This window comes from Rhipicephalus sanguineus, unplaced genomic scaffold (assembly GCF_013339695.2).
Source record: "Rhipicephalus sanguineus isolate Rsan-2018 unplaced genomic scaffold, BIME_Rsan_1.4 Seq658, whole genome shotgun sequence".
Classification (NCBI taxonomy): Eukaryota; Metazoa; Arthropoda; class Arachnida; order Ixodida; family Ixodidae; genus Rhipicephalus; species Rhipicephalus sanguineus.
In genome coordinates, this window is record NW_023615708.1 from 9,594 (window position 1) to 34,966 (window position 25,373).

The following is a 25,373-nucleotide window of genomic DNA, read 5'->3' on the forward strand; positions in this document are numbered from 1 at the left end:
TCGGCGATACTGTAACTTTCGCGAGACTTCACGAGATTAGCGTCGGAAGCGTTGAGGTCCACGAGCGACACTAGCGTTACTGTTTTAGCACAGTTGGCACAGTGCCACGTCCACGTGGTCACGCCACTTTGGCCCGTACAGGCCGACGCTAATCTGTAGGGGTGTGCGAACAGTGAATTTTATAACCGAATCGAATACGAATCGAATAGCGATGACACTGAATCGAATACGGATAGAATACTATTCCAGTAGTTTTCGAATAGGCAGGCAAACATTTTCAAGGCAGCCGTAGAATGGCAATGTAACCATTTTCGGAACAGTCCAAGAATTCCAAAACATTTTATTCGAAACAAATATTGACTAGCTTTAACAGATGAGCATTGCTATTACTTGTAACCGTCAAAGGAAAATACCACAATTTTGTAAAACTGAGGCAACCTCGCATACAGCAGCAACTAGAGCCTTAGAAATATTTTGTAACTGCAGGTTGAAATACAGGAGTGAATATAGTATTCAAGGGGTCACTTTGTCAACAGCTTCTAAATAAAAGCTGATGCATAAATATTAAACAATATTCATGAGTCAATGTCATCATTAATGTCATGATGGAGATAGTGTATTGATGACTGTCGCTTCGGCGACACTGGAGTTTTAAGCAAAAATGCAGTTATCCTGTAATCAATATAGCGCCGATAGTCCCGTAAAACCTTGGGCTTCATGCGTCTTGGTAATTAGATGATTAAAATAAAAAACGTTAACCCTCTCTGTCCCAACGTTTCGTACCTTTGAGGCTTTTACATCGGTGCTTATTATTCTAAAAATAGTCTAAAAATATTCGGTATTTCTAATATGCACTCTATTCCATTCGAGTACCGAATCGAATAGAAGGCTATTCAATTCGTTATTCAAAATTTTCGAATGTTCGCACATCCCTAGTGATCCGGTAAAAATCTCGCGAAAGTACCGCCGAAAGCGATCGAGAGAGAATACCACCCAGAAGTCGCCTTTCGCGCACAGGTCTCAAAACTCTTGCCTCGCGAGCGTATAGCTGACCAAGACTGCGCAACAAGCCCTATCGCCACAGCACAGGGTTGTCTGGGTGCGCGAGCATCAAACAACGCAACGAGAGAGCGCTGTCTTCTTGGGGACCGCCCGATGGCTCGCTGTTTCCATACTGTTGCAGCTTCGCTTCCGGAACGGATGGAACGGCGACAAAATGAACCACCAGGTAGCGGCGTTGCTGTGATCTCGCGCTCCACTAGCGTACGCGCCACAAGTGTCCCTGGAGGCGCACGCACGCGCGCGCCCTGGGCAGGCCACGACAAGCCAGCATGTCTGAGTAGTCCACGGGCATGGTGGCACAGCGTTCACCGAGCGGAATGGTCGCTAGCGGAGCGCGCCCAACACCACACCAGTGGCCGCGGCTGCTCCGAGAGCCAGGAGTAAGAGCGGTCCGCTTTGTTGCGAGGCTGTGTTGCAGCCGTCCTTGCTTTTGCAGGTGCAGGTCTCGACGAACACGTCGTAAGTGCCAGTCCGCATGAGGCAGTAGTTCTCGTCGTTGGTGCCTTCGCCTGGCTTGCCCAGGAAGGCGCAGGACCGGATGAACCGCCAGTTGCCGTTCACTGCGCACACCAAGCAGGCATGAGCGTTCCAGAAACGGTATTGCACGTGACGTACAATAAGTATATCAAGGGACGAGCCGCTACGCTCAGGGGAACTTATCTCAGAGGCCAGCACTGTGCCACAGAAACATGAATACTGCTCCGTTTTAAGAGCGACAGAACACAGGTACAAGTTACACTGTACTAGACTATACAGTCTTTTGAGTATATTACGCTGAACTAGTTGGTATGAGTCCATGATGAAACAAGCTAAAGAGCTCAAGGGACACAAGAGGACGACACTTCTTTGGGAGCGAAGTGACGTCCTCTTCTTTTCATGTTACTTGTGTTTGTCTGCTCGTTTCGTTACGCTATAAAACAGGGTACCTGTGAACTTCAGAATAAAAAGAATAGTACACACGCCATCTTCACCGCACGCATAATCATTGTACAGGGGCGTAGCCAGGGGGGGGGGGTGTTCAACCCCCCCCCCCCCCGAAAATTTTCAATTTTGCGTTTATATAAATACACGCACACATGTAAAGACACGCACGAACATACGTAAAGTATGGTTGAACCTCCCCTCCCCCCCGAACCCCCCGAAAAAATTTCTAGCTACATTACTGTCATTCAACGTTTGTCTATTGCATGCAGGAGACATCCATTTTCTCACTCGTTCTCTGTCGATATGACAACGCCGGGCTAACAGGCTAACACTGCATGTGCGTTTATTCACGTTTTAAATATTGTCTGCTTTTTCTTCATAAGTATATTTTTGGACAAACAAGCGACTGCCCACGCTCGCGGCCAAACCTTGCGCAGCTGTCCCGCGCAATCCATCTGGGTGACAGTAAAGTCCCTAGATTTTTCCCTGTTCTTTCTTAAGTACCGACAACCGTTGTCAACGAATCTCATTGGCTAACGCTCGTTTACGGTAGCCATGTTCTTCCTAACGCTTTTCCAGCACCCGGTGAAACGCGATCCCCCATTCACTAATGACAGGGGGTTGACGGGAGGAGAAAGGCGCGTCGCGTTAGCATATTGTCCGCTGAAAGATGCGTGGCTAATGTACTTAGACGCGCATGGCTTTGTAAATCTTCCAAGTTAGGAAGAAAATGGCGTCGGACGCCAGCTGCACGTGAGAGAGGGCCGGGAAAGGAGGCAGTTGTCGGTACTTAAGTGAAAAGGAAAAATCTAGGGACTTTAGGTGACAGCACCCGTGAGCTTAGGTTTAGGAGCAGGGTCTCCCACTGCGGTGTGTCCCATAATCGTATCGTGGTTTTGGCCCGCAAAAGCCCAGAATCGATATCGGTCAATACCTTTCTGTCGAATCTTGCGGCACATGGTGGCCTTGAGATTTGGGTAGTGCGGCAAGTGCCGGGCAGCACATTCCCCGATGGGCAGCGACGTGTTGTCGAAGGGGTCGGCACATCGCGGATCGGCGTGAGAGTTGCATTCCCAGCACTTGATCGTCTCGCCTGCAAACGGAACCAGAAATAAAAAAAGCAAGTTCGCGCACGTCCTATTCAGAAATAGAGAAAACAAGAACGGCAGACGGCAAATTTACGCGCCAGAAGTGCAGGGGGCTACTTGCTTTTTGTTCTTTTCTCTACGCATTTTTTTTAGATGCGAAGCATCTCTTGCTCGGGGGTATGTCCCGCGGCCTGGTAGTCCGCACTCACACTACGCATGCGCAACTCTCCTCCTTCCCTCTCTCCAACAGCTTCGCGTTACTCTCTCCACTTCTCTACCAGCACCTGCTTGCGCTTCTCCTGTGTTCTCGCTTCTGCTCTTGCGGCGTATGCGCTACTCTCCTCCTCTAGTCTCCTCTCCTTCAAGTGGTAGAGCGCCACGTGCGTTCAGTCCAGCGCTTGCTTCGGTTGACTCCTCTGAAATGCGGGCTCAACATGCCGAAATTATCTCCTGCGCAGCGCCGCGATGAGCGCCAGCGCATGCGCGTCCCCTCCCTCTCTCTCTCCTCTCCTACGCTGCCTCCCTCTCGCGTGCCTGTCGACCGCGTTCGAAATTCTCTCCTGCGCAGCGCCGCGATGATCGCCAGCGCATGCGCGTACCCTCCCCCCTCTCTCTCTCCTCTCCTACGCTGCCTCCCTCTCGCGCGCCTGTCGACCGCGTTCCCCGCTCACCCTGTGAGAATTAACTGCCAGGCTAGAGGGAATTCACACGACGCGCGTAGTGTTCCTCTTCGCGTTCCACGACGCGAGGTTGGTAGCATGCCCGAGGTCGGTAGCATGCCCAACGAACGCCAACGGAACGCGATCGTGCTCCGGCTTCGCATCGCCTCATGGTCCCCTTTAGCGGGAGATGGTGTAATTTTTTTTCTGAGGATGTTCTCACTTGACGACATACTATATAGTTCGTATTTTAAAGCAGACGGCATCGTCAGCATTTGGTTTTCCTTGAGAAAGGATGTGATAGAGTGTATACCGGAAGGACAACTTATAGACTTCCAAATAGAGCCTATACATGAGCTTTTCCTTGTTTCTTTCCTTCCTCTCTTGAACATCTCCCGTCATAAATTTCGCAACCCACGCTTTTACATAAGAGCTTTAGACGGATAGGATGACATAAATTGCACTAAAAACCAAAGAGCCCATTTAGATAATAACCAAGAAATTGTATGCTTTGCAATATGTATATCTGACTTCTATCTACTCATCTTCAGTTTTACTATCAGCCTTATGTCGGCTTACGTTTATGCTCAAGTCTATTCACAGATATCTCAACGCACTATCGTTCATGCGCCACCTCAATATTTATTGATCAGAGGCGTGAGTTGGGAGGGGGGTGCCATGATTTCCCCCCGGAACTTCTTTCACGAGATGTTCTTGATAAAAATATCTCGTGTGAGTCGTGTATTTCATAAAAATGTCCTTACTGGATTGATACCACTGATAACACGTATCTGAAGGTATTGGATCATAAGGCGCATCGTAGAGCACCGATTACGTGAAATATTGGCGTCAAAGGGCATTGACACCATGATCCAAAAAGCTAATTTTACGCTAACGGACTCATGAGTCGACTCATTCAGGCTCACTCAGACTCGGGTCAAGCCGTGAGTCTGAGTGAGTCCAGCTGAGTAATATGTTGGTGAGTCTGAGTCCGAGTGAGTCCGGTTGAGGAAAGTTCCGGTGAGTCTGAGTCCGAGTGAGCCCTCAGAGCAAAATATATTTCTTGAGTGAGTCTGACTGAGCTCCAATTTTTTTGCCGACATATGTCTGTTACTATATAGCTGCCTTTATATGAAACCTGCTTACACTGGCCATGCGGTGTTCTTGTTTCTTTTCTTTTATTTTATTTTTGTGTTAAGGGCTGGACGGGGAGGTGGGAGGTTGGGGGTAATATATTAATTGTTGGGGTTTAACATCCCAAAACCACGATATGATTATGAGGAATGGCGTAGTGGAGGACTCCAAAAATTTCGACACCTAAATCTAAGTATATACGGTCCGGAAGCATTTTCGCCTCCATCGAAAATGCGAAAATGCAGCCGCCGCGGCCGGGATTCGATCCCGCGACCTGGAGGTTGGGGGTGAAAGGTGAGCTGAAATCTTTAACTACAGTGTTACGCTCAACTAGGATAGAAAAGATTTCCAGGAGGGAATGTGTCCTGGAAGAAATAAAAAGCTCGTATTCCGCTTCAGAAACGCGGTCTATCTGCTCATGCATGAAACGAACATTTACAACCTGTATGTGTACACAACTGCCCCACGCGCTCTATAGTAACGGCAGTTAGCAAAAAAAAAAAAAAAAACTTCTGGTACACTACACGAAAATAAATTACCCTCTATAAGTATATGGAACCTTCGCGATAAGCTACGAATGAAAAATGTGTAACATTGTCCCTTTGTTGCCAGACCTCGTGCAGTGTATCACGTTTCACTCTCTGATGGATAAACCGAGTTACGGCCTCGTTTTTGAATTTCTCAAATTCCATTTTCAATCTGCTCTTTAAACACCTTCTCTTTTTTTAATCGAGATTTCTTTCTCTCGCGAAAGCAACGACCGCAGCGTGCATATAGTCTTCCGGGGGAAAGAACGGGTGCACGTCTTCAACTGGCTGTATGCTCTCGCCGAGTCTAATGACCTTCGCGCTGTGGCGTACGCTGCAGCTTTCTATTGTGTTCTATAGGCGAGCGGGAAAAAAAAGGGTGCAGTACTCGATCGGGAGGAATGAAACCGTCGCACTCGTCGTCGTATTTTTCTCGCTCCTTCGCTCACTCCGGCGTCGTTATGGTACAAGAGTGTCACGTCCTCCTATACTTCATAACGAACGCGCTGCACGTACGCTTACATAGAATCTCGTTGTGGACCCTCGATAGCGCTGGGATGCAGAAACAAGGAGACTATTACGCTTGACGCTGCTTCGCCGGTCAAGACGGTTTCGCTTTACGCCAGCCTTGAACGCTCGTTGCCCTTCACCCGTCGTAAAAATCCAGTCCACAAGGTGGCCACTTGCCAATGGATTCCGTACCAGCGGCATGCATTAACGTTGCCTTCGCGTAAAACATGGAAAGAAAGGGTAAGAGAGAGCGAGAGAGAAATAGATCGATAAAGTGATAAAACAGCAAACGCAGTGGAATGGCGCTACCTCCTTAAAGACAGTGTCGCGCATGCAAAAACTGGGCCCCCGTATAGTAAAAAAAAAAAAACAAAAAAACTTTTAGGCCTTAGAATTGTTCGAAAGTGGAGTCTAACTCTATCCTGTTACTGGTCATACTTGCGAAAGCGGACCACCAATAACAGAGTGTGCGCTTACGAAAGGTAGGGTTCTTCTTTGTTTTCTTTTTAAATACAAGCCTATAGCTATAGCAGAATCACAGATAGGTGGGCGAGTTGCTTTGGGTTCATAACGAAGGGACAAGGGGGCAGCGCTAGGACGAATACAAAGGACGAGATGAAGACAGGACATGCGCTGTACTAACGCGAGTACAGCGCATGTCCTGTCATGATCTCGTCCTTTGTATTCGTCCTAGAGCTGACCCCTTGTCCCTTCGTTATGAACCTATAGCTATACTTTTTTACGACAATGTTCCATTCTGTTCGTCACTGGCTCGCATGGGGCTACGCCCCAGCTTCTATCGAGGTCAGCCACTAGGCGAGGCCCATGCCAAGAAATGAATAAAATCGAAGAAAAAAAAATAATCATGACAAAATACGGCATCAAATTCACACGCATCGCGCGATCCCAAAACGATTAAGCGACTGCACTAAGAGGCCTCGTGCACCAACGCATCGCGTACTGTACATGGCGAGTAATTAGTTTTGATCCCCGAAGTACTTTAGTCTTGGACGTATACCGTATGTCGAGCGCGAGTGCATTAATTAATTAACGAATCGAGCAATTTATTAATTTATTCCATCCACGATCGGAATTCGACTCCCATGTGCGAGGATGTAACCTATACATATGAGCTCGTATTCACCAGCAGAACATGACTGTGAGCGAGCATATGCAGCTTTTCTGGACACCAGCGGCCTAGTTCGCGTGAACGACACCACGTGGCGTATCGACCTTAAAGAATTCAAAAGTCCCGCCAGGACGTATGCAGTGACGCGGCACTAAATAAAATAGAATCAAAAGAAACAGTACACACGCCCCGAGACTCGCTTCACCTCGGTGCGCAGAAAAGAGAGCGCTGTTTGTCGGCGTTATCTCGACGGCGACGACTGGCAATGAATTGGCAGTTTTTCTAGACGTGCCATGCCAAATGTCTGGCCGTTATAGACGCGCCCACGATGCATAAAGAGAAATCGTGTTTTTATTTGTTTGTTTGTTTGTTAGTTTCTTGCGCTGCCGTACCGGTGGGATATTGGAGCAGCATGCTGCTTTCCGAGTTTCTTTTTTTCAGCTAGCGGGTACCATTATGTTTGGGTGCGAACAGGATAATGTGGTTGCATAATAAACCGAATTTCCTTTCGTGTACCACTTGGGTGATGCTCGTTTGCTCCTTGCGTTACCTCAAATTAGAACTGGATAAGTTTGAGAACGCTAGGAATGAGAGTAAAAAAAAGGAAGTTAAAGATTGTTTTTATTTGTTTTCATTTAGTTATTATTGAAATGTGGCTGCCACCGCAAGCTTGGCGCCGTCTAAGCGGGTGTGCAGAAATGATACAGTCGTTGAAAGATGATCTTGTACACCGGAAAATGTGAAATTGGTTAGTTTTTTGTTGGGTATGAAGTATAGTAGAACATATACGACTGACGTGTTGTGTAATAATCTCTAGATCTGCCGTCTATCGAGCTAAAAAAGGCACTTATCTATCCTAATTGCATTTCTTCTTTTTCTTTTTTTCCCTTTTTTTCTCACGGTCGACTGACTCATATGCTGGATGTGATTGTCTTGAATCCTGTTGGCGCAGATACACCAATAGGTTACTCTAATGAGCTGGAAGTTCTCCTGAAGATCTATTTTCATGTTCTGTAGGCGTAGTCTCGTTCAACTTTGCACTACAGCAAGCACAAAGTCGATCATGAATCACCTACTGGCCCAATCGTCCACTTTGATCAGCGCAAAGAAATTCAGAAGAGCGAATTTTGGCGTTTTTGCGCTGACAACAACGATTGTTAATGCATCATAACATAGTAACTATTCCTACAATCTCTCAAATCACTTCTTTATTCTCTATCACTCCTGATGTAGAATACAAAATGCATTTGACTTGCTCAACAACGGGTCACAAGACACATATCAGAGAAAAGCGAACCCGTTAATTCCCCCTCCTTTCGTTCACCCAGCATGTGGAAATTTCTTCAGTTGTGAGTGGAGCTCCTTCTGTTGCCACGAAGATGTGCAGGCATTCCAAAGGAAATCTTAAACCTTTCTTTCCAGGAGGTTCCCTTAAGAGAACGATGGTGTTTATGCGCACAGGAATTTTGATAAGTAGTTTTTCGCTCGTAGCTATGACTGAAAAATACCAGACTTCAACCAGATAAAGCCTAGCGAAATCTGCTTTTTCCCTTAAAGGAGTCCTGACACAAAAATTTTCGCCCCGCGTTTTTTTGCTGCAATGTGTTGCTGGGGGCCTGTCAGTCATAACACGGCACATCGTTTGCTGCAGCGCGTGGCAGATAATTAATTACAAGCTCCTCATTACCGACACAGCCTCAGTTTCGGTTTGACAGAGCTCCAAAAACGACAAGCCGCCGGGTGCAACTATCACCACCTAGCGAGTGAAACGCGCGGTCACGTGAGCACAACGAACAGTGACGCATTTCCGCGTGGTCTGTCGTCGTCGGGCTCATAGTCGTCTGATGGCGACGATTTTCTTGCGGCGGGGATGGAAGGAATTTTCGACGTGGCGAATCACTTCAGGTTTGACCCGCTGGCGAGGAGTGATTCGTCGGGAAGCGCTTCAAAACAGAAATGGCGGCTAGACGTCATCATAACTTGTACCGGCTGCAACGGTTACGTAGGGGAAGTAGGGGTGGGTCACTTCGGGTCACCTCAAAGGGTGTAAATGCACCAGGTGCGGCCTCTAATGCTGGGTCGCGCTCGCGAACTTCGAAATTCACATAAAATACCGTCCAAGCTTTATTCGCTGTCGATATTTTGCAGATGGTACACGCACGTACACGGGAATCGATCCAGCAGGCTATCTCGGCCGCGAAATTTTGTGTCAGTACCCCTTTAATATCTACTGCTTTTCAAGCAGTAGTCTTCTTCCTCTGAAAGCCCAACGGAAAATGACCCATGTCGAATAGAATGATTACAGCTCCGCTCGAGGGTCTTCAAAACCGGAGCTTTCTTTAGATGCGAAGTATCTTAAGGCGGAGCTCAATCCGGTGGTGGTGGTGGTGTGCGGCGTGACCACCCTTACTGCGCATGCGCATACCCTCCCCACACACCTCCTCTCCACTCCCCCTGTCCTCTACCCCTCTCCCCTTTCCTCTCTCCACTCACCCTCTCCACTCACCCTCTCCCCTTCCCTCTCGCCTTCCCCTCTCCCCTTCCCCTCTCCCTTTCCACTCTTCCTCTGAACGCGGGCTAGACATGCCGAAATTCTCTCCTGCGCAACGCCGCGATGAGCTCGAGCGCATGCGCGTCCCCTCCCCTTCTCTCTCCTCTCCTACGCTGCCCCCCTCTCGCCCGCCTGTCAACCGCGTTCCCCGCTCGCCCTGTGAGAATTAACGGCCAGGCTAGATGGAAGATACGACGCGCGTAGCGTCCCTCTTCGCGTTCCACGACGCGAGGTCGTAGCATGCCCAACGAAAGCCAACGGAACGCGATCGTGCAAGTGCTCCGGCTTCGCATCGGCTCATGGTCCCCTTTAGCGGGAGATGGTGTAATTTTTTTGTACTTCATGATGCAAAACATCAGCCGCGTATTGAATCCTGGAATCTTCTGGCTTGATAGGAATGTCAAAGCTGCGAAGACATTCCTGGTTGGGATTCTTTTTTGGCTCAAACGTGTAGGCCCACCTTGAAAGTCCCTTCTACTGTATCGGGTAGTTTTGTCTCTATTGTAGATAAGGAAATCATAGTAAAATAGATAGTAAGAAATATATAATTCAATATTAAATTTTACTGCAACATAAAGGTTGCAATAGAAATAGGCGCGAAAGCGACTAAGAAAAATTAATAATATTTCAGAAGACACGATAACTGGCATGTAGCCTCGACTTTAATAATAGGGATATCTGCACACAGGTGTGAAGTCTGGTTAATGCGCATCGATAACACAGTGCTATCATAGATGCACGCGTTTTAGAAAACATGCTTAAAACGTACTTGTGGGCTAGTTGGTTGGTCATATTCACGATAAACGGCAGCGCACACCGGGTTAAGACAGATACACAAAACACAAAGAAAGGGCGACACAAGCGCTGACGTCCTTTTTTTCGTGTTTTGTGTATCTGTCTTAACCCCGTGTGCGCTGCCGTTTATCGTGAATTAGAAAACATCCTCTGGACATGGTATTCCCTCTCAGCTTTGTCCTGAGTGGAAATAGGTCAAAGAATTGAATTCCTGTCAATCTGATAACATGTTATTTTTTTTTCTTAGATTAGGCCCTAAATCTGCCCTAAATGGTGGCTCTGCGCTGTACAGCGCACACGTGTGCTGTACAGCACAGATCCACCATTTAGGGCAGATTTTGTAGTGACGCGGAAATTACCTCCTTGATAGTCAGAAAGTTCAAATATGTATACACAATAACCTTCTCTATATTTACTTATGGACAAATATTTGGGATCGTGGAACATGAGGTGAGCATGAGTGAGGTCACGCCTTTTTAGAGTAAATACTTACTCTATCACTATATATATTCGCGATGTGCTTTCTTAAAGGGACTGACAACCGACCGAAATGTGTCACAAGACCCTGGCTGTGAATTGCAGTGACATGAACGAGCTTCTTTTTTCACCATATGATTAGGATTTGTATTGTTGAATTGCGCTTTGAAAGTCACAAGGGCATGTCGCGTTGCCTGACGGGCAAGCCTTCATAGTGCACGAATGAGATGTGCAGAATGCTGTACGCAGTCCGCTGCTATTTACTAAAAAAATGCGTTTAAAATAATCCGCGCGTTATTAGGCATTCTCGATTTATTCTGTGCTTATAAAAGAGTAAAAGGAGTTGACGTTGAGAGGTGGCGCTGCCTTCGCGACTACTAGTGAACGCATGCCGAGCAACGGTGTATGCGCGCGGCGCTTTCTACATTGAATGAACTTCCAGGTAGCACACATCAAAAACCGGAAAAAAATGCATTCCATAACGTTTGGGCTGTGGCATGGGCTTCGCAAGACACTGAACTACGTAGGCGGTGTCACGGCTGAACGTTAGTAAAGGCATCTTTTCTTTTTTTAGTGAGTGCTACCCGCAAGGCATTCTCCACACACACACACACACACACACACACACACACACACACACACACACATATATATATATATATATATATATATATATATATATATCGAGAAAAGATGTTTCTGGGTCCAGGTAAATGAACGCAGTAAAACAGACACGCGTACGAAGCGATTTATTGACGTTTCGGCCGCGGGTCTGGCCTTCATCAGAACGGCGTATGCGCGCGTTGGTAATTTCTGATGAGTCTTCTGATGAAGGCCGGACCCGCGGCCGAAACGTCAATAAATCGCTTCGTACGCGTGTCTGTTTTACTGCGTATAAATAACTAAATAAATAAATAAATAAACATATATATTATATATATATATATATATATATATATATATATATATATATATATATATATATATATATATATATATATATATATATATATATATATATATATATATATATATATATGTGATATATATATATATATATATATATATATATATAATATATATATATATATATATTATATATATATATATATATATCATATATATATATAGTGCATTACCGACACGGTAGTCATAAACTGAGGCGACCGTAATTAGGCTTGGCTTCGGGAAACACAGTGCGGAGGGCAATCTAGTAAGCGTCGAATACTTGGCTCATTGAATCGGTAAGCAGACTGTAAAGCGAACAGCGCGCTTGTAGTTTTGAAGTCTTCTTCTCGCTGTTTTCATTTCACTCTGTTGTACATTGCTGCTAACATGGGTACATGTTAAGGGAAAGTCATCAGAAAAGACAACACTGCATGTGTCATGCCTGGACTTCCCTCTTAGTTACTCCTCTTATTACTCTTTCAACGGCGTGAAGTGGCGTTGCGGCAACAAAGGCAGTGTGTAATCGGCTAATATTCCTATGAAATTACCTATTCTTTTCAAGAAAGCAGCGTACACTAAAGAACGTGTTGAAAGGGTGTCGTTTCGCCTCACAAAAACAGTCCTGATATCGTGCATGCCTCTCGACTGCATTATCGCCGCGCGCCCGCCACTTCCAGGTCACGAATGGCATGCACGTGAGACAGCATTCTTCATAGCAAAGTGGCGAGTGCCGAGAATTAAAGAAAGGAAACGCAAGCCAGCAGCAAAGCAGCCGGTTGAAGATCTCTCCGTCGTTGCTATGGCAACGGCGCGCGCGGCCGCGCTCGCTTGCGAGTCTGCTTGCCTACCGTTTCGCCGTCTGTTCCGTGCACACCGGTCTCCGCCGCCAGTCAGTGAGGGGGTGGGGGGGAGGGCTTGGGTAAAGGGAGGGGGCACTTGCTGAAGGCCTTGGCAGTTTGAGAGAAACACCTATTCTCATTATTCTTGTCGGTAAAACACCGCCTCCGTCAAACTTTTGGGAGGGGAGGCGGGCCCTTGGGGCATACCCCCTAGCTACGGGCCTGGCCTCTGGACTCCTAGGTGGCCCCGGTCGGTCTACGAAACTTCTTCCGAAGTACCACGGCCCGTACCGTGTTGTCTAGCAAGCCTCGTACTTCATATACGCCGTCAAGTCGCTTGAGACTTATTGTAATCAATGTCCGGGCATGAGATTGTGCATATGGCTTGCTAAAGCCTCACTGTCACTGTGCAGCTGTCCGTAATTAGCCAGGGACACCTCTTTTTCGGAGGGGAAGTAAATGTAATGCAAAAGAGCAGCACTACTTGCAGAAGCAGAGAACGCTGCTCCCGCAGAAAAAAGGCGACGATTAAACAATACAAGCTTTGCGTTGGTTCTAGTATTACTGGTTGCGTTTCTGCGTCGTCTCTAATAGTAGAGTACTTCTTTAAAACGCTTCATTATATTACAAATGGCTGCCCTCATGCTTGCCTTGGTTTCGTTTTGTATTGCCCTTCTTATGGTTGAGGTTAACTAAAATCTGGGTTCCTTTTCTTCGTTATTAAGTAATGGGTTGCGTGGTAATAAAAATGAAACAGAAGTTTACTTGCTCGATTTCCGAAAGCGAAACCGAAACTGCAGCAAATATCTTGGTTGCAATGCTCCAGCGAAAAAACAAGCAACTAAATCTTCAGCAGCGTTGTACTAGTAATAATAATTGCTGGAGTTCTACGTGCCCAAACCATAATATGTTTACGAGGCATGCCGTAGAGGAGGGCTGAGGAAATTTCGACCACTTCAAGTTCGTAACGTGCATCTAAAACCAAGTACACGAGCCTCTAGCATTTTCGCCTTGTTCAAAAATGCTGGAGCCGCCGTCAAACCTGTGCCCTTTGGGTCTGCAGCCGAACACCGTAACCGTTGTACCACCGCGGCAAACATAAGCAATTCTGAGAGAGACAAAAAAAAGAAGAAAAAAACCGCATTGGGATTCGAACCAAGGCCCCAGCGATTGCGCGCAAACAGCCAGGACGGATGATCAACCCATTCAGCCACAGCGCGCGGCGGCTAGCCTGTGATACGATAGCTATCATAAAGATACTACGGTCAAACTCTCCTTGCAACGCTCCTTGCAAGTGTCCCCACCTGCCAAAGAGCAGGAACGGAATGTAAAAGTGAAAACAGCTGCTTTCTGTTTGCAAAAATGCGCTGTAGACCATAATTCGATGTTTCACAGCGCAAGGAACGAGGACGACATTGGAAAACACACACAGAGCTGAACTTACAACTGACTATATTTTCAAACTTACAGCAATATATATGCGCTCTTCACCAGGAAAGAAAAAAGAATAGAGCAAATGAAGCATACAAAAAATTCCAGAAAAAATTGTAGAAGCCCAAACAATTTTGAAATGTGATAAAAAGTGCACGAGTGCAGCTTCGCTTGCTCTTTCGAGCAACGAAAGTGAATTTCTCGTGATCGTAAAATATATGTGATATCGATGATGGGTTGTTGTTTCCTGCGACTACAATTTTTTGTACACCAGGCCTGCAATTGTCGCGTGACCAAAATCACGTAACATCGCACATCTACTTTGTGACTACAATCACGTAACAACTAGCCACGTGACTAAAATTCACGTAAAATCAAGTAATTAGTCTCGCCTACTAAAATCCCGTAACGTCACGTAACTATTGACGTGACGTGTTGGCGCCAAAAACTTCGGAACAACAGGGTGGCGTGGGGCAACCTCAGCGTCTGCACTGGACTAATAAAGATGTACTTTCTCTCTCACGTCACTAAAATTCCATCACGTAACTACTAGTGACGCGACATTTCCCCTTCAGAACCACGCAACAAGTGCGTAGTCTGGGGAACCGACCGAAACCTGAGAAGAATAGATTATCCAAGCCTAGCCATGTCCAATAATACTATACTAGCAAACACTTTGCACCTCTAGCAATAGCTTGGTATTAGCAAAACCTTAGAAGAAGCTAGGTCGAACGCTAGCTCCGCTTTCGGTTCCAGCCTTGCGCAACCAGTACATGCTGCGCACATTTTCATTTACAGATGTTTAAAATGGCATCTTATTGCGGTACGTTGAGGTGGGCTGCGAGTGCGTGCGAAAAGCTGCTGAATCACATGATTTTCGTTTTGTAACTGGGAGCACCAGTCCCTGGACTTCCCGAAAGCTTTCATCTACACACGTCATACAGGAGCGTCGGCAGGGTTTTGTCTTGGGGGGTGCAAAGCAGTGTTGCATGGCGGCGGGGAGAGGGGGAGAGTACTGGTGTAGCTTGGGTGGGGGAAAGTGCTGGTGTGACTTGAGGGGGGCAAGCGCCCCTTTTGCACCCCCCTGCCGACGCCCATGACGTCATATCACACGGACCTATCCGATGCAGCGCACAATGCTTTGTGATGTAAAAAGAGAAGGCATGCTGGGTTTTTTCTGTTCACGTAGGGCGATAGATATGACAAGAGATGAATAAAAAATTCGGCAGATCCCACGCACTGTGGGAATCGATGTGATGCGAAGCAGCCAGCAAAGAGCTGCATACATCGCCTTGTTTGTCTTTGAGCCAAATGAAATCATTCATGCCATGGAATCTAGTCCACCATATATCACATGTTTGCTATGCACGCATGCATGCACAATCTAGTGTACACCATGCCAATGAAACGCATATTCTGGTATATAAATGCATGACCTGTCGTTTATGTTCATCACGCACTCGTGTCATGCCTATTTTGGTATATATCACGTTAAGAAAACGGCCGGAAGCGCACCATGACAGTGGCATGTAAATCATACCGTACATGACATGCATAACATGATTCGCATGTTAAGACCTCTCATTTATGTTCGTCATACAGTCACATCGCGCAATACCAATTTTGGTGTATATCAAAGGAGCGAAATGGCCGCGAGTTCACCATGAGTAGAGTATGTAAATCATGCCATACATGACGTGAATATTATGGTTTTCCTGTTACCACCTGTCACTAATGTTCATCATACAGTCTCATCGCGCTATATCAGTTTTGGTGTATATCAAGCTATCGAAACGTCCGCGAATGCACCATGAGCGTGGCATGTAAGTCATGACATACATGGCATGCATGTCATAGTTTTCATGTTACCACCTGTTATTCACGTTTTTCATACAGTCACATCGCGCATTACCAATTTTGGTGCATATCAATCTAGCGAAACGGCCACGACTGCGCCATGAGCATGGCATGTAAATCATCTCGTACATTTCATGCATGTCATGATTGTCATGTTACCACCTTTCACTTACGCTCGTCATGCAGCCGCGTTGCGCAATACCAATTTTGGTGTATGTCAAGCAAGCGAAACGGCACGAGTGCGTCATGAGCATGACATGTAAATCATGTCGTGCATGTCCATGATTTTCATGTTACCACGTCTCATTTACCTTCGTCATACAGTCGCTTCGCGCAATACCAATTTTGGTGTACATCAAGCTAGCGAAGCGGCCGCGAATGCATCATGAGCGTGGCAATTAAATCATGACATACATGACATGCATGTCATGGTTTTCATCTTACCAACTGGCATTCATGTTCTTCATACAGTCACATCGCGCAATACCAATTTTGGTGTATATCAATCTACTGAAACTGCCGCTAGCGCATCATGAGCGTGGCATGTAAATCAGGTCGTACATGACTTGCATGTCATTATTTTCATGCTACCACCTCGCACTTACGTTCGTCATACTGTCGTGTCGCGTAACACCAATTTTGGTGTATATCACGCAAGCGAAACGGACGCGAATGCACCATGAGCGTGGCATGTAAATCATGACATACATGTCATGGATGTCATGGTTTTCACGCTACCACCTGTTATTCATGTTGTTCATAAAGTCACATCGCACAGTACCAATTTTGGTGTATATCAATCTAGCGAAACGGCCGCGAGTGCGCCATGAGCGTGGCATGTAAATCATGTCATACATGACATGCATATCATGATTTTCATGTTACCACGTGTCAGTTATGTTCGTCGTACAGAAATGTCTCGTCATACCAGTTTTCGTATGTATCCCTTCATTTAAACGGCCGCGAGTGCCCCGAGACCATGTCATGTAAATCAAGCTGCACATGACATGCGCGTCATGATTTGCATGTTAGGACCTGTCATTATGTTCGTCATGAACTCTTGTCACGCCGTACCAATTTTGGTATATCTGAAATTAACGGGACGGCCGCAAGAGCCCAAAGGCCGTTGAATGTAAATCATGCTGTTCATGACATGCGTGTCATGATTTTCATGATATGACCTGTCATTTATGTTCGCGATAAGGCCATGTTATGATACACCAATTTTGGTACACATCCGATTAACGGAACGGCCAGGAGAGCACAAAGTCGTAGGCGGCTAGATAGATAGATAGATAGATAGATAGATAGATACGCTGCAAAGTCGCAGAAGTTCGCTAAAGAAATGCTTCGCATTTAAAATCCCAGTTTCACCGCAAGGACGATGCAATGAGTGCGATAGCAACAAATGAAGTAAAGCTGGCAGCTAACTTCTTCTAGATCCCGTCTCGCGTAACTCTACAAAATGGCTGCTGTAAGAGAACACAGCCACTCCAGGTAGGAAAGGGGATTTCGCACAGTCTCTTCGAGTTGAGAGCGCAGCATGTAGAAGGGTATATGAGCCGTCCGCTGATGCTTGTCGAGATAGCGATTTTGATTTCATTTAAGTTAGGGCTAAATCATTGCACTACTGTTTGAAAAAGAACAAATAATTTTTCCTATTCTTTCATTGGCTTAATTATCTATTCGTTTCATTAGTAGTGTCTAACAAGAAAAAAGAACCCCTCGAAAAATTCCCCTTCGTTCGTTAAGATTACTACGGACACTTGCGTAAGCCCTAAAGTAAAAAGCAACTGCAAAAACGTCTAACTTTGTCATTTAATTACTATGCCTCGCTTGTCTAAGCTTAGTTCGCTTCCTTTACGTTGCTGAATTGTAGGTACCTGAGAAGATCGTAACGACATCATGAGAAGGGAGAAACAAGTTTCCACCACAATACGCGTACAAAAGTTCGAAAGAGCTTTGTTCACCGTAACTTGATCGGGCGTTCTGTTCCTTAGGACGTTTATAAAAGAATAAAGTGAGAATTACAAATGTAGGTCTGAACGATGTGATACGCGTGGAGTGTTTAAACATACACTAAAGAAATCATATAATAAAGAGAAAAAGAAACGGCAGCTCTAGATTACAGTCAAGAACCGAAACCGAAACGAAAGCTCTTTTTTGTTTCGGCGGCGACATCCTGTGCGAAGCTGTGGAACTAAGTCACGGGCTGAAAAAAAAAAATGCTGATCCGTCGCCAGGAATCGAACCGATGACGGCGCGGTTATGCCGGGCTCTGAACTTGAGCGATTAGCTCGCTCGGCCACGGTGGGCGCCTTGTCGCCTGTGGTAAGCAAGGGTTTATCAATTTACCACAAACATTTGAACGACCGCGCTTCAAAAAACGTGTTAGGGAACAATGTTATGCCAATTGCGGCAAGTTGAGATTGGCTTCAAACGAAAGCTGAGTGTCAGGACTACATGTGATTTCCTGACCATTAACATAACTTGCTTAGTTTTACGACAGTGACCGTTTTTGTCTCGAAAAACAGGCCACATTTTTCGCCGTTTCCATAGACTCCCATTGTACAATCTTTAACTGCTCTGGGAACAAAATTGAAGCTTACTGCAACGTGATCGCTGCAGTCCTCCCGTGCGTTTAGGTTCCCAGAAGCGCTCTGTAGTCTGCGTTTTTCAACATTCACCCTCTACACTTAATTATTCGGGAAAAACTCGCCAGTTCCATTGAAAACGCGCTAGCTTCGCGCCGGGGCCGCCAGGGGCGCTGGCTGTGATGTGTCCACAAAAGCTGGATATGGTGTGAAGCAGGTCGCTGTTGCAGGTAATGTTTAACAATGCAGCTGTCCTAAGTCGCACCACTGCCGTCCAGTGTCATGCAGGAGCAGTGCGGTTAAGTGGCCAGGCGAGAAGGGGACAGGACAGTATCAGAACAGTTGAGCCACGCAGGTTACATGACCAGCATTATGGGGGTAAAACGGACCAATGAGGAGCGCGCCGGGGTAGGCCAAAGGTATAAGAGCAGTTGTGTCTATCCTGGGCGCCCTATCTCACAATAGACTGCGCACGGCTCGAGAGCCAGTGGAAGCTCGCACGAAAGCGGCAGCGCCGACGTCGAGCATCAAACCCCGAGTTTCGGAAGAAGGAAGTGCAAAGGAAACGAGAGCGTAGGCAAGCAAATCCGAGCTTCGAGAGCAAGAGGCTGATCCTAGTGGCGACGCCAAGAGTTCGCTGCCACCGACAGTGCCATTGGGCGTTGGCGATACTTGCTCTGAGTCGCGAAAGCCTTGAATGAGCGTAAAACTGGACGATTCTGAAGTATATTCTCGTTGTTCTAAGTTGTTAGCCTTTAGCTAGATTAGTCACGACACGGATGTTAAAACTGAAGAATCGAGCGTTCACACCACTCGTACATCTACAGGCACGTCGTCGTTGGCGTAGCGCTTTCATTGCTTCGGGCTGCTCTCGCAGTCGTCGTTGTCATTGCCATTCCCCAGTACGGTAGCTTCGCACTAGTCATGCCGTCTCTCTATATTTTATGTCTTCTTTACCATCATTTCCCTCTATTTCTCTCTCTACTTTCTTATTTCTATAGCTTTCTCTCTCTGTCTCTTTGTGAACCAGGGGTATTCATCATGACATTTTTCCTCCTCAAGCTCGCTTCCCTCTGCCACCCCCTTGCTACGCTAACTTAGACAACGCTATGCCATGCTCTGCTAGCGTGCCTGGATATCCGAGCGGTTAGTACGCTCGCCTTAGAACCTGGGGAACGTGGGTTCAAATTCCGCCTTGTGAACAAATATATCACGGCATGAATTTTAGGGCGAAGGTCCTTAACGCGGCGCCCGTTCGTCCCTCGTAGCGTAGTATGTAACCAGTCTTACGCTTTGACCTGCAAGGTGGTGCCGGTGGGAGATTTCTCCTGTGCGTTGTTGAACAAAAAAAAATTCGCAGCGTGCGCTTTAACTAAAAGCCGAATTCTTCTGTCTCTCATTCCCCATCAGCAGCCATTGGCATGTTCCAGTAGGAAACGTTAGTAGAAGTAGAAGTGTAAGTGTTAGCTAAACCAACGAAACCAACGAAAGACGTCAGATGTTTTGTAAAAGCAAAAAAAAGAACGCCAGATGTTTCTAAAGCAAACGAAAAGACGCCAGCTGCTTAACGAAAGACGCCAGATGTTTTCTAAAGGAATGATTTTCTAAACAATGAAAATTCACAGCGTACGTGTAAAATTAAAGTGAGCTGCAAGTCGTCATAACTCATCGAACCTTTAGTATAAACGCGCCCGATCTCACGTCGGTGATGATGTACTGGGCAGAATTCACGGAAGATTCACGGTTTACCGATGAACCTCCGCAGCTTCGCCTACTCATCATCATTCACTCCCTGGATATGCTGTGTTTTTTTTCTCTTTCTTTCTTAATATCTTCCTTCCCGTCTCTCTGCTTGTTTCTATCTTTCTTGTTTGCTCTCTCTCTCTCTGTACTCGTTTTCAGGGTTATGACAGACCTCACAGAAGCAGTTAGTAGTGCGGCGTGCCAAAATTCCGTGGAACATACGCCTTCATGATGATGATAGTTTTCGGGGAGGCCACACACAAATTACGGTTAGCTGAAAGAGAATTGCTGTTAAAAACATCAGGCCTGCGTGGAACGTGCCGCACAGTGACAGCGAAAGCTCGAAGAGCGGCATTTCTAGAGCCTGTTGTAAAGTCTCTTGGGGTCAATATTACATAAACACTAGCAAGGTACCCACTACATCATAAATCTTAATTTGGTCATGTTCGAAAGCACCGACTACGCCATTTTTCGTCGTTCTGCAGAGAGCCGTGGTACCCGCTAAACACATGCAAGACATTATGTGCACTTGGTTCATGTGGTGCCTGATGACGATGAAGAATTATGGCAGAGCCATTTCTAATGGGTTGGATGCATTCAAGTACCCACTCGTTGCGCAGTTTGCAATGTGTGAAGCCTGATTACAGAATTCGCGTTGTACTACATCTGTTTGTTATTTCGCTTTTCTACCACGCTATATAACACATTTTAATGTGGTTCATTCCCAGCATGAAGCCCGTATAGGGTCTTTTTGCAAAGGAGTTTCATGCACCGGCATGGCCCTGTGCTTTATTAGACAATTGGTGCCTCGTTTTTTCTATTTTCGGGACTGCGATCATCCGCTGCTTCGAACATTCTCCAAGTGAATCTCGTCGATGTTTTACCAAGTTTAGTGGTATCCGTTAATTGTGCCTCGCCTACCTATTTGCAAGGATTCATGCGTGAAGTGTATGAATCAGTGCGGTTTTTGACAGTAAGATTCTCTAATGACTATTTATTCTATAGTTCACGAAAAGATGTATATAATGTCATATTAGATATGTTGTTTCCTGCACCTTTGTGCCGCTCACTACATGTTGGACTGCCTGGACACGATGTGCTTGCGCGTGTGAAAAAAATGCTATTTGACCAATATCCAGGACATTCTTCTACAAAGTGCATACACAGACCGGCTGCCTGTGAAGACCTGGTTAAGCAGCAAAGGCATCCTTTCTATCCTCAGTATTTTTCGCCTCTGTGAAGTTTCCGGAAAATATAGAACATTGCTTCATCAGTTGTAAGATGCCATACTCTTTTGTACGTTCTACAAGAACTTTTTAAAAACAACTCGATTTCAATTCCTATAGCATACGTTATCTAGTGCCACCCAAAGTCCTTCTATGCCTGCTGACATGCTATTACTAATAGGTATGCACAGTTTATGGAAAACTCGCATGTTAGGCATGCGGAACCCATGGTATCATCACGGTTGCATTTCATTCAAATGGCTCTTCAGCTAATAGACTTTTATCAACAATTAGAGCTTCAACCGGACTGGTATTCACTCTTCATGAAATGTGTAGCTTTATTACCCTTTAGGACTTCTGTGTAACACTCGTACCCTGGTAGAGGCCGCCTTGTGTATTTTGTTTGCTATGTATGCTAACTACGCAGATTTGTAATAAATACCATGAAAGCAAAAAAAAAAGCCGGCAGGGCCCTCTGGTAGAATACTAGGCTCCCACGCAGAGGGCCCACGTTCGAAACCCGCTCCACCCTGTATATTTTTCCTATATTTTTCATTTTCGGGCTACAGCGGTCACCAAAATAGCCGTTGTTGCGATCTCGTAACAGCTTTCGCTGCAAAACAGGCAACAAAGAACGAGAGAACAAGGTGTAGACATACATAAATTAAGAAGATGGTGTTCAAGAGATTACTCAGTTTATTCTAAAATACTATAACAGTGTATAAAACCACTTAATTTTGGCAATCGCCCACAGTCGATGTGGACACAGTTGAAGGTGAACCGATTCTGAGCTCGAATCAGAATTGGGGCCTATATGTATCTTTCTGTATTCTCGTATGTTTACGGGTGTTTTGAAACCCATGAAGACTTATCAACAAGCTGAGACCCTTACCGTTTTAAAGAACAACAACTCAGTCTGCGTTTTCCAGGCGGCTGCGCTTTCTTGCCCAGTTCCGCTGTTTACTAAATCCACATGCGTGGAAATTTCTAATGTTTTTTCTTAAGGACAACGTAAACCTGCCAAAAGAAATTGTATGATTTCAAAACACAATGATTGAAGTGACGCTGCATAAAACTTGATTTTTGCCCGAAAGGGCACGCATCGATATTGATTGCGCTTGAATGGACACAAACACACAGAAAGTATTGTAGTTTTCTTCCGTTTCATAACGGTAAATAATCAGTTACTCATAAGGCAACGAAAGTCTTGTAAGAAACTTTGTTTTAAAAACACCTCTTTTGATGACTAAACCCCGCAAATAAATTTGTGGGAGCAACAGACATTGTCTACGTGAATATTGTCCACAAATGTGTAGGAAACGTACCGAAACCAAACAATTCCTCGTGTGTTGACATAAGCCGAAGCACGAATATTCAGGTGCATCGCCACGACAAGATGACGAGAAACAACGCGTTATTCTTAGTGTGACGTGCGTCTCAGCATTCTGTGCTGCTCGGCGTTCGAGGCCAGCTGCTTGTGACTAGACATGCAATCAATAGAGCCGCACAACTTTGGTCAGAACCGAAGTCATGTGATCCTGCTGGGCCACGGGCCTAGGAACCAGGGCGGGGTGGTCTAGCGTTTCACGAGGCAGGCGAGGCTGTCAAATGATCCTGATATAGGCCGGTCGGCAGCTAGACCGACGAATGGGCCGCCTGCGGCGAGAGCATGTGATCCTGCTGGACAACCGGTCCAAGTAGGCGGTGGTGTGGCTGTGGTTCTACCACCATTTCTGAGTGGCTGCTGTAGTCCGGCCTTGTGGCTAGTGGTGGCGTAGAAGCTGAAGCTCCTGCGGCCTTCTGAAGCTATGGTGGCCCCTACTGCTGCTTCTGAGACTTCCAGCCGCGCTATGCTGGAGTGAGACTCAACGTGACGTACGTCTGCTTCAACGCAAAGGCGTCGGTGTCGTTGGTGTCGACGTGTCATTGGGCTCCCACGACGCAGAAAGAGATAGCGTGGAAAGAGATACGATTATCTTTGTAGTGACCTTTTTCTATTGAATAGGACTAATCGTTGAGCTAGATTGAATAGTCTTTCTGTAGCGAGATTTTATTTCCTAATCTGTAAACATGGTTTTGGCTGGTGTAAGCTCTCAAGACTCCAACTACGTCTTTGGTGAGTGGTCCTGGGTCCACAGCTTCACGGGTTCATCACCAGGGCTGGGCAGTATCGCGATACTATTTCAGAGATACTTTTGTGTATCTGTATTTCTGTATCGAGATACATATGAAAAATGTATTTGTATCTCAGTAGTGAAATACATTTACGATGTATCGTTTGTATCGCGATACTATGCAGGACACGGGTATCTCGTTACATTTTTTTTGTCGGAAATGAGTTGAGGGGTGTTTCCAACGGTGGAATGACATTTTTTTTGTGTGTGTGCCAAGACAAGCAATGGCGGGCCGTCGGTCACCGACAGTAAGGGCGGTGATGGCTTCCCCTCAAGCACAGAATGGCCCATGTGGAAACTTGTTAAAATGGCTAATTGGGCGATTTGTAAGTACCATGTGGTAAAGCGCGCGACGCCGCAGACGGCAGAATCGCGGAGGCAGTGTTGTCGGCCTCTGGCGACGAAAGCCACTGTCTCTCAAGGCCAGTGCATCGCGCCTAATTTTTTTCGGGTGGCAAGCCATTACTTCGCGATCTCCCACGCGTATACCGCCTGGGAACAGAGGCTTTGAATGCTTCGCGTGCGTTCAGTTCTCAAAGCGGCGGTACTTTCAAAAGCAGTTCCTGTAGTCGCGGCGGAAGTGACTAGAAGATGGCTACCTTTGTCGTGCTTTCAGCCAGCTCTTCAGCGTGTCAGAGTGCCTTCCTAATTAATTACAAGCGTGAAAATGTCTTTTGTGGTACCAGGCTTCCCCACCGCCGGAGCCGACTTCGCCTGTTGCGACTTCCTGAAATGGGTGCTGGTGGCGCCGGTGGTGACAGCTTTATTGAAGAGTGACCCTTTCGGCCCAGGCGATGAGTGCTTGCTCTAGTTTCTAATGGCGCGCTCTGAGCAGCTGTGCCTGTTTACACGTCTGTTTATAGAGCTGGCAGGAGCGACTTGGAAGGGCTTAAACCCTCTCACCCCCAAAGAACATAATTTTAGGAAGCCAATGTTTGAATTGTGTAGTTTTGACATAGTGGGCTCTATTGCGCGTAGGTAATTATGGCCGGCGTATATGGGCAGCGGAATCCTCAGCCGTCTGAGCCGGCGCCGACCAGGTCAGACAGCTGAGGAATCCGAAGACGGGGACCGACTTCTGAACGGTCTGAACAACACATGTGAGGGCTGAAGTGTTTCGGTATCTAGACGACCCGAGAAGGGATATCGCCACGCTGCACGACTATCCGGCTACGAAGGCGGTATTTATTCACTGTAACAAGAATTTGTGCTCGCCTTCAGCGGTAGAGAGACTTCTTTTCTGTTGCGAGTCTATTGCTGAGGCCGAACCGACGCTGTCTGGAAGAAAGTTTATTTGAGAAGCCTACACATCAACCTTCTCAGCAAAGCTCATCTTATGTGCAAGATAAATGTGTGCTTTTTCTCAATTCACTGGTGTTCATTAGTGATTTGCTTAAACTGTGCTATTTCAAGCATAGCTCATTTTGTTCTCACCAAGTATGTCGATTTCCGTGTCCAATGTTAGGTACTGTTGCTATGAAATAGTGTGTTTTTTTGCAATTGATACTTGTAGTTACGTCATTATTAATATTTATGTACTTTTGTACCCCCCTGCAATGTCTTAATGGCGCTGAGGGTACTCTAATAACTAGGTGAACTGAAAGTTTCAATGCGCTGCAACTTTAATTATAACATTATGCTGCACTAATAAATCTCATTGCGTAGTATGAGCATCCTCATAATAAAAAAAGTATTCCAGTATCTG

The 25,373-nt window shown here is 46.2% G+C and overlaps 1 protein-coding gene across 1 annotated transcript; it reads right to left on the minus strand.

Moving 5' to 3' along the window:
• Positions 1-320: 320 nt before the first annotated feature.
• On the minus strand, positions 321-23,225 carry LOC119378017 (uncharacterized). The gene is made up of 3 exons (XM_037647286.2): positions 23,140-23,225; positions 2,921-3,123; positions 321-1,622 (listed from the first exon to the last, which is right to left on the minus strand). Exons 1-3 carry the CDS (start codon positions 23,223-23,225, stop codon positions 1,387-1,389), a joined length of 525 nt encoding a protein of 174 aa, XP_037503214.2. The 3' UTR covers positions 321-1,386.
• Between the last annotated feature and the right edge of the window lie 2,148 nt (positions 23,226-25,373).

What these genes read in the sequence shown, in the direction of transcription:
- LOC119378017 (XM_037647286.2), bottom strand. Translation starts at nt 23,225, where the DNA reads ATGGTGGTAGAACCACAGCCACACCACCGCCTACTTGGACCGGTTGTC. An exon ending in TCGCCGCAGGCGGCCCATTC is followed by an intron (nt 3,124 to 23,139) that starts GTCGGTCTAGCT and finishes ATTTCTGAATAG; the next exon opens with GACGTGCGCGAACTTGCTTT. An exon ending in CCGCAAGATTCGACAGAAAG is followed by an intron (nt 1,623 to 2,920) that starts GTATTGACCGAT and finishes TGGTGTGCGCAG; the next exon opens with TGAACGGCAACTGGCGGTTC.